At 38.9% G+C, this 10,237-nt stretch overlaps 2 protein-coding genes across 2 annotated transcripts in view; both read left to right on the top strand.

The window, feature by feature from the left end:
- Nucleotides 1-2,297: 2,297 nt before the first annotated feature.
- Nucleotides 2,298-10,237, top strand: part of LOC137168134 (uncharacterized) — a 42,405-nt gene continuing 34,465 nt past the window's right edge. The window contains exon 1 of the mRNA XM_067570625.1: nt 2,298-2,379. Coding sequence (XP_067426726.1) covers nt 2,366-2,379 — 14 coding nt within the window. The 5' untranslated portion in view covers nt 2,298-2,365. The remainder of the gene's footprint in view (nt 2,380-10,237) is intronic.
- Nucleotides 4,591-8,994, top strand: LOC137168139 (uncharacterized; the record flags this gene model as incomplete). Its single annotated transcript, XM_067570633.1, has 3 exons — nt 4,591-5,195; nt 5,308-5,427; nt 7,835-8,994. Coding segments are annotated over 3 exons (1,755 nt in total), but the record flags the coding sequence as incomplete, so codon positions are not given.

Below are 10,237 nucleotides of genomic sequence, written 5' to 3'. Positions count from 1 at the left end.
CAACTTGAAAACAGTAATGAGTGTAATATTAAAGGAAAGGGCTGGTGATTTTCTATATTTTTCTTATTATTAACAAATGCCTGTATCTCTCTGTGCTGTAGGCCTCCGCTGTTGTCCAAAAATATAAAATCACATCAATGAGTCCCACTGCTGCACTGGGTGACATGTTCTTTCACCACAAAGAGTTTGGGCATGTTAGTTTGGTTAAAAACGGCTCCAAAGACTCATTACAGATATCATGTTTTCAGTCTAAGCTACTTTAACCCATGAAACACTTTTACTCAGAGGTTGTGTGATCATTTTATGAAACATTAAACCATGATCAGAAAGTTTCCTTGGTCATTATGGTTGTACAGAGGAAGACACTGAGACAAAAGGATAAGTTAAACAGACTAAGCATGAACTGGTAGCCACAGAAAAACAAAGGGTTAATAAGAAAACAACAAGACAGACCAGCAGCGAAGAATCACCAACTCAGTCAAAGTGTGATGGCTGGAAACACAGTGAAAACAAAACATTGTCAGTAGTCATATTAATAATGTTTTCCTTTCCCTTCTGGCCACAGTGATGTGGAGGTTATTACAAACATTATTCAGAATTTACATTATATCAATTAATTCATGTGTTTATATATTTACAAGTATGAAATATTTAACACATTTTAATATTTTAATGCGTCTGAATGATGAACTTTTATAAATCCACTAAACTAAATCTTACAATGCCAGTTTATTCATGTGTAGGCCTACAGCACTGGAGAAAATACAGAATATATTTAGAAGATATTTTCTGGACAGTGTTTTGCATTCAAACATTAAATTTGCTGTTTTTCAGTTTAATTTGTCTTCTGTTGTCTCTGGAGTCAGATCTGAGATCTGTTTAATGTGTCAGAGGTGTTATCCACGTATAGCTGTGTGAGGAGTGAACTGAGATCAGCTGGGAACAAATACAGATCTTTTGGGTGTCCCGTTTCCATGGAAACAACACTGATTCCGCCCTGCCTCCTACAGCTTGCGTACACACCGCTGTTCACAGCACATTTGCAATGTTTTTATAAAGGCCACTGTAGGTCATCTAATGTAAGTTTCTACCAGCTTATCTCCAGCATGTTTTACAGCAGTGTTTAATCTATTGCATCATCTAAACATATTTCAAAATCTTTTTTAGTAATTATCATAAATTCATATTTTTTGCTATTTTTCAAAATGGAAAAAAAGTGATACGTTTTGATGTAAAGATGCCTTTTCACCACTAGATGGTGGTGTTATACAAGACTTATAATATGTGAACTGTTACTGAACCATGCAGTAAAAAAAAGTTTTGGACATCATTACTTTATATTACTATCAAATATATTAGTAACATATTCTATTGTATTAATCATTTTTAGATTTATAATATTAATAATATTAATAATTGTTATTATTATTTACACATCAAAGGGCACCTAAAAACATTTTTCACTTATTTTTTACCTCTTTTAAGGTTAAAGTTTGGCACAGCAATGCAGAAAATGTTTGAGTAAAAGCAGAGAAGGGATTTCTGGCACAACTTCACCGACTAACAAAGATGCATGAAGAAGGAAAGAAGTATGAAGGGGTCAAGACTCCAGCAACACTTGTACTACAATGCAGTGGTTCTCACACTTTTTAATGTCAAGGATCCCTAAACTGACACAAATTAGACCACAGACCCCCATCTGATTAGATTTTTGCTTTCAGATGTTTTATTACAGAAAGTGTATGAAATACATGACCAAACTAGTCATACATTCTGTCGTTGTGTTACTTATGGATGGGCCCCGAATCCCACTTTGAGAACCAATGCTATAAAGAACAGTTGCGTTTTGGCTCATGGCCTTCATCAAGGTCAGTTTAGGCCTACAACATATCACAAAGAATACCTACACAGGATACTTATGAAGAGATTTCAATTTGTTTTGAGTTATATCATCAAGTTATCTATGTTTCTCCCAAAGGCACTTGAAGGAAGCATCAGGTAAAAAGAGTTGGTCAGGTGAAGGTGTGCTGCTGCATGGACTTTAAACACTTTTATTGCTACCACACACAGTTTCTGCCTCCCAAATAAACGCTGACTGAGTTACATACAGAAATGGGTGTGGTTTAACTTTATGAGGAGAAAGGAAAACGAAATCTAACACACCTGAGTGTCACCTGTCAAAGTTTTGCCTTGCATGATTGCTAACCAGGTCATTTAGTTATTTCATCAGATTCAGTTGACACATGGGTTGTGATCTTCAGCACAGTATACGATCACATTTACAATCTTGAATTTTGTTTTTTATCCATGCAGGTAATACGATGATAAGGCTCTAATAAGGAAACAGCACACCGAGAGAAGAAAAATGGCTGCGCCAAGGTAAAGTTTGAATCTTTAAGCTGCTGCTGCTGCAAGAAAAATGAGGGAAAGGCCTTAAGTAACAAAAGTGTAAAAAAGACGAAAGGATGTATGTTGATTAGACAGATCTATCAGACCTAAACTCCAAAACTCAAGAAAAAATATTTGGTAATGCTTTATGTTACAGGTCCTTACATTTTTCCCAAATGTTCCTACAAAAATTCTATGTAATTTGCAGGTATGTAACAATTAATTTTAAGGTATTTTTGCAAAATTGGTGGTGCAATTTGGCTTATAGTTAGTTGGGTTCATATGTTAATTTGCTTGTTTATTAAAAACTCTATAATGAGTGATAGTTTATCATCAATTTCAGTAGCACTTTATTTTACACGTCTCTTTCTTTCCTACAAATTTCCAGGAGAATTTTTTTAACAATTTCCTAAAAGTAGCTACTGAGTAAAGGTCATATAATTTGGTAGTACTATATGGGAAATGCATGTTTAAGAAAGAATATACTAAAATGTATTGAGAATTTCTAAAAACAACTATCCTACATATGAATCTAAATATAATGAGTTAGTTATCATCTCAACCAACTTTCTTCAGTTTTTTCTAAGAATTTGTAGCCAATTTGAGGACAGTTTTCTGCAAAGTGGCCTAAAAATGTACTGTTAAATACTTACAAATTACTCAGGAAATTTCCAAAAAATTAGTATAAAATTAAAGTACCTGTAAAAGAAAGTATTATCAAATAATAATAGCTTGTTAAATATTCTATCAAAATGTTAAATGTTAAAAATCCAATATCAAACCATTTTTTTAAACCCTCAGTGCGCACTGACATGCCTGACCCATATAAGTAGTAAATATAGAAATAAATGTCTTTAAAACATTATTTTAAACATTGTTGTATTAATCATCAATATAAATTCACCACACAGTTAAATATGTTATACTGCAAATAATTATTCCCAAAGAATGTGTAAAATGATGGCAAAAATGAAGTTTTCTGAAACATTGACCTCATTTGCTTCAGTGAGTAGTGTGAAACCATGTGTGCTCTGGCGACATCTGCTGGTCTGTTTGTGTAAATGCAACAGCAAACAAAAACAGTTCTACACCCTGAACAGGCCCTTTTCACAGCTGACATCTTGATTTGTCACAGTAGGATAGCATTGATGCCCCAGTAAGGCATGACTGTGACAATACCAGGATCTTGACACTGCATTTATATTAAATTTAGCCATCATTAATTTTACTATTTAAACATATGCTTTTTCTACTCAGACATGTCAAAATGTCCTCAGTGAAAAAGGTCTATTATTATGCAAATCAGTGGTGCCAACCTTTTGGCTTGTGACCCTTAAAACAAAGAAATCTCTACTTGTGACCCTTCATCACTGGTTGAAAATGTCTATTAATTATGATTCTTTTGTTTAATCTGAATTATTTTATTGAGGTTTGTGCACGGCAATTTTTGTAACTTTACGAAACGAACAAGCCAACATTCTCATACACTTGACGCCATTGTATGTCAGCTGTGGAAGTGAGAAAGGAGTCAAGGTTTGAATTTCTCTCTGTTTTTCTCCTTTTTCACAACAACAAATTTTGTCACTTTTCATGTGAACAGTCAAGTGACAGTCTGCTTTTTTACTCCACCTTTTGAATGAAGCTGTTTGGAAACAGCTATAAACATATTTGTCACAAGAACCAGTTCTGACTGACCATAAATTGACCTTTACAAATGCTAACTGCAGCTGAGTGTCATAAATGTGTACAGTACATTTTAGAACAACATATAATGATGACATCAGCATGACACTGAGACTCAGCAGTTGACAACCAATGTTATCAGTGTAAATCATAAACATTAGAGGATCCAGTGCAGATCCCTGTGGTACACCCCTTGAGAGTTATAGCAATTTTGACATAGGAGCATTTTGTTTTATTGTTTTTTACTCTGTTGGAGTCTTTGGACTGTACCGCTGAGCCGTGTACCCAGGCACTTAGATGTCTGTCATGAGGTGATAGTTATGGCTTTGGTTTAAAAAAATTTTCAGGTAATTTTCAACAATTCTGAATATATTTTGTCAGCAAATGCAGAACTGTAGATTCTGCCAGATCTTTCTCCTGTACTGGCACAGAGCAAATGTGGAGGGTTTTGGTTTACTCCAACAATGATGTTGATTGTTTGAATTTATTTTGAAATCTCACACACTGGATGTTGTTTTATCTTACAGAGAGGAACTACAGGAGACCTTGTTCAAGTACGCCACAGATACCCTTATCTGCATTGACACAGTGAGAGGCTTCTGTGAGAGGATCTCTAAATGGATGCTTGGGAGGGAAACAGAGTTAAACATGATTATGGACATTAAAGACAGAGCTGACAAAATTGACCTGAGCATCAGCCAAGTTAAACAGTCAAAGAAGAGAGGCAAGGCTTTTCTGGAATACATGAAGAGCAAGATGACCCAGATTACTGCAGACAGCAGGCGTGAAAAGCTGGAGCAGGAGCTGGCTGCTGTGCTGAAGGACACTCTGGGAGGCCTGGAAAAGCTCAACTGCTTCCTGGATGCAGTGGAGAGGCTGGCGGTTACCTCACTGCATGTGTTTAATGAGGAGAACCGGGTGTTGCATCTGCCCCAAGAGATCAGTCCTGGCACTGTTCAGGTTGTCATCATTGCTGCACGGCTGGTCTGCCCACTCCTCCTCCAGTTTAAAAGAGATGCAAATGCCTTCTTCCTTCCCAAACTTCAGAATGTGGAAGTGCTCATATATCAGTTGGACAAATACATCCAGACCACCCAGAAGATCTGTGACAAGTTAGAGAAAAGGTAAACTGACAGTTCATTTTCAACAGCACATTCTGTTCTTTAAAATAATATACAGATTTGGAAAAGAAACAATATCTACTGTAGAGAGTAAATGGAACTGTTTCTTTCACAGCTGTTTCAGTGAGTTTTCCCTGGAGATGGCCACCAATACTGTGGTAGACCTCGAGGTGAATATGTCTGAAGATGACATACGAAGGATGCTTTGTCACATTAATCAGCTCGAGGAAATCAGGTAAGCAATGCTCCTGTGTTTGACCCATAGACTTTATATAAAGATGGGCATAGCGAGGTGTGATGTCACCCATTGGTTTACACTGGAGTTGGTTTGACGGTCTGTTGCAGCACTGAGCTGTGCACACTTGGGTTAACGTTAGCACAAATTTTACTGAAATATTGTAACAATAGTCTGACTCAGTGTGAGTCCTCATAGCTTTCAATCAGTGCCCACAGGGAAGACACCAAATGCTAATATACATCTTCAGATCTTATGAACGGAGTAATAATTTCCAAAATGACCACCAGCACACTTGTAAGAGGGTCTGAGTTAAGCGATTGAGACTATAATGACACATGGTTCCCAGACATTGTATTATATTGACTATATTGGTGATTTTTATAAGGGGACCTTTCTTCTAGCACCGCTATGAGTTTGACATTTGTGATTTTGAGTGTCTTGACAGCTATTGGATGGATTACCAAAAAATTTGGTGCAGACATTCATGTTCCCCTTGAGATTAATCGTAACAACCCTTACCTTTTCATCTACAGCAGCGCCACCATCAGGTCAAAACCAGGGATCTTAAATATTGAGTTGTAGCATAAGTACAGTTTTCATATCGCATGCTGAGTTGATTACTTTTTGATGGAGTTTAGATTACAGATGGCCTTGGGAAAGAAGCTGTTCATGAGTGTAGTTTGTTTGTGTAGATTTGAATGACCTGTAATGCCAGAGGGCAATGGGTCAAACAGGTGGTGACCAGGGTGTGAACAGTCTTGTTTAATGTTTGTGGCTCTGGAAAGGTAGTGGGTGTTGGCGATGTCCTCCACGGAGAGAGGAGAGCAGCCAGTGATTTTTTGTGCTGTATTTATGACCCTTTGAAGAGTTCTTTTTCTGCTGCTGCTGAGCAGCTGGCACACCACACTGTAATGCAGTAAAACAAAATGCTCTCTATCTAGGAGTGATAAAAGGTCATCAGCAGCTTTTCATTCAATCCATTTTTCCTGAGCACTTTCAGGAAGTGGAGATGCTGCTATGCCTTTTTGACAACAGCTGTGGTGTTGGCAGACCAGGAGAGTTTGTCAGAAATGTGAATTCCCAGGAATTTGAAGTTCTGAACCCTTTCCACACAGTCTCCATTGATGATTAGTGAGAGGGGGTCTGACTACAGTGGTGTCATCCACAAATTTAATGATGGTGTTGGTGGGCCTAGATGTGGAGGAGGCACAGTTCTGTTGGCATGCTTTATGTTGGAATACACATGGTCGAGTGTATTATTCCCCCTTGGTGGGGGTTCACATAGTGGGTGAATTTGGGGTGTACTTTCTTTAAGCATGCTTGATTAAAGTTCCCACCTATGATATAAAACTCCATCAGGATGGGCACGCTGCTGTATGTTTATGGTACTGTGTAGGTGGGCGAGGGCTAGCATCTGGTGGGATGTAGACAGCTGTAACAATTATTACTACAGTTAGCTCTCTTGTCAAATAGAAAGGTCTGGATATGACTGACAGAACCCCCAGATCAGGGTAACAGTGACTGTCTATGTGTACACCAGTCATTGTGCACATAAATGCAAAGTCCTCCTCCTCTGCTCTTTCCGGAGATTGTGTTTCTGTCTTGGCGGTGGATCGTGTGGCCTGCTAACTGTACTGCAGCGCCGGGGATCGATATGTGAAGCCAGGTTTCCGTTATTATCATCACACAGCAATTTTGGATGAAACTGTTTGCCGCAATCTGCAGATTCAATTCATCCATTTTGTGAGCAATGGATCTGGCATTGGAGAGGACGATGCCTGGGAGGTTTGTGTGGTCGTTTCTTCAACCTAGCCAGTAGTCCTGCCTGGCATCCTCGCTTCTGCTTTCTCTCCCTGCGCCGCCTTCACAGTGGTCTCGGTATGTCCCCTGGTATATTGTGAGTCTGTTGAAAGTCACTTGTGACGGCTGTATTGTTTTGTAGACCAAAGTTAACTAAGTCCTGGTGACTATAGACATCATTTGCTCAACAAAACTCAAGAAGCAAAAGCAAGAAATACACAGAGAGCAAAGAGCTACTGCACTCGTGTGCACCGCTATCCAAAAGAGGGACTTTGGCACTGAAAAACTATAATGATGAAAATTATCTACTTGGTTTGACTCATTTGGACAGCTGAAGGTTCGCTTCAGATGAAGTGTTAAATACATTTTCACACAGAAGAACTGTGGATTTTCACTTACTTTGTAAGTGCATTATGAAGGGATCTTCTAACAGCCAGTATGATTATGGCAAAGAAAACCTATTTTAATGTTCATTTGGACACCTGACTGTTCATTTTATTGCTTCTTGTTTCCTCTTGTGTGTTCCAAAAATGTTATACTGACTTTTGAGATGTGTCATCTTCTCATATATTCTTTTTCTTAATTTTTCTTTTCTCTTCATCAGGATGGATGAGAGCTTCCGCATGGTGTTCTTGTTCAAGGAGGAATCATGTGGTCACTTCATCAGTGAGTTTGGTGAACGACAGCCCAGGATGCTGCAGTTTCTAAATGACCTGGAGGAGAGTGCTGTTCAGCTAGACAGGATGAATAAGGGGGCAAAGATCTCCAGTGTGGCAGGAAGCTCGGTTGGCGCGGTTGGAGGTGTTCTTTCCATCATTGGTTTGGCATTAATTCCTGTAACAGCCGGAGTGTCTCTTGCTCTGACAATGACTGGGGTGGGGCTGGGAATTACCAGCGGAGTTAACAGCGCTGTCACCACAGCCACAGAGATTGGAGTCAACCGCACATATCAAAAGAAAGCCAGTGAAGCCTTCCAGAGCTTCATGGAGGATGTGCAGAGTCTCCAGGATTGTCTGGAGGAGGCGTCCAGTCAAACAGTTGCCAAAACAGAAGCAAGTAAGAAAGATGTGGCTGTGGGAGCAGGCAAGGTGCTTTGTAAAGTTGGTGTTGTTGGAAAGAACATAGATTTACTTGCTGATGCTGCCTCTGCTGTAAAGATGTTGAGAGGTGAAGAGCTGATTGCAGGTGCTGGTAAGGTGGTGGCCCAGGAAGGTAAAGCATTACGTAACGTGCCCAGAGTGGCGTCAGATATCCCAGATATTGGTCAGGCAGCAGTCAAAGGGCCCCTTGCTCTCACCAAGCCAGCCAGGGCTGGTTTCATTGCACTCAATGCTCTTTTCGTTGGCATAGACATCTTCTTCATCTGTAAAGACAGCATCAGTCTGGCCAAAGGCAATGAGACCGAAGTCTCACAGTTCATCAGAGCCAGAGCTGCACTTTGGAGCTCAGAGATGGACTCATGGAAGAAAATCCACGATTCGCTGTGTCAGGGTCTGCTGACATCAGAGAAAAAACAAGCTATCCTGGAGATGCCATTTGAGCCAGAGATGGAGATCAAGAAAGATAAAAAAAAGAAATGGAATTTCCATCTGAAGAAGTGGAGGAAAGAAAAACAGTTTTGTGTAATACAGTAGAACCAGCAGTAGTCTCACAAAGTGCGTTTTTTTCAACTCTGATTAATGTGAATGAACCATGTACGAGAATTCAGTCTTGCTAATAGCTGTAAATCATTGATCATTGTTGAACATTATTTAAGTCTGTTCATGAGGAATTCTTAATTAGCTGCATTTCTAATGACATCAACTGATGTATTGAATCTGTATGTGTTTTCCTTGACTAGATTTATATACCTTTTGCCAACTTTGAAGCTATGTGAAAAATAAGAAAACTACTTCTAACACAAGAGTTGTCATTTTCCTACTATGTCCAATGCTCCAGTGTATATTTTACCACATAAAGAGAGGACAATACTTAGATTAGATTGTATTGGAATAATGCTAGGTACCTTTTCTGCTTCATTTATTAGGCCAAGTTGCCAAAATAAATATGTTTTGATGTTTGTTGTTTTGCTTCCTACAATGTGGGATGTTGTTTCATAAAGTGGAAGCAGTTTTCCAAAGATGTTTCCATGGAAGTGCCTGTTTTACCTGTCTCACCTATTTTTTTTTCTTTCCCTATATTTACTGTCTTAACAGGACTTCACTCTTTTCTACTAGTGGTTATTATCCTGACTTGAGGAAAGAGCTGTATTCAATAAATGTGTCTAAGACATAAATGGACTTTCTTGGATGATGATGATGATGGTGATGGATGATTTTTTTTAAAAAAGCTACATAATTTGTTTGTTTAGATTTAAGGTTTGTAATTAACAGACTGCTTCTCTTGTTTGTTGTCTTGTTTGGTTTAGTAATTGAAATAAAGTCATTATTAATCAGGGATATCAGGGAGAGCCATGATGTATTTTTTTTATTCAGCAGTTAGTAAAGTTTGGTGGCTTGATGAAAGTATTGATTAATTTCAGTAGTAAGGGAACGGACCCGTCTGAGTTCTTAGCAAGGCATTATTAACCTTTACTTAACCAGTGAAATATTAGTGAGAGCCAGACTCTCTCTTTCAGAAATTCCTTGTTCACACTCACACAGTTCTACACATTCACACTTCAAGTCTGCCCAGTACAGTACAATCAGGTTGCCAATGAGCAGCTCCACTGGACTGGTTTCCCTTCCTCAAGGGCACCTCAGTGTTGGTAATGACGGAGGGGACAGTGCCACTCTTTCACTTTCCCTGCCCTGACGTATCCTGCCAGACTGGTGACCTTCTGGTCACATGGACAGTGCAGTGGACTAGTTCACAATGGTTTCTATGGCTTTCACATTTAAACTCCCATCTCTGGGTGACTTCTAATTTTTAAGGTGGGTCAGGACTACATAATGAGATGCATCTGTAGCCTCCTCATGCTGCAGAAAGACAAATGGTCCAAATAAGGGAAATTATACTCAAGACTTGT

This window comes from Thunnus thynnus, chromosome 17, assembly GCF_963924715.1.
Source record: "Thunnus thynnus chromosome 17, fThuThy2.1, whole genome shotgun sequence".
Classification (NCBI taxonomy): Eukaryota; Metazoa; Chordata; class Actinopteri; order Scombriformes; family Scombridae; genus Thunnus; species Thunnus thynnus.
Note: the sequence above shows the minus strand (reverse complement) of the source record. Positions and strands in the feature narration are given on the sequence as shown.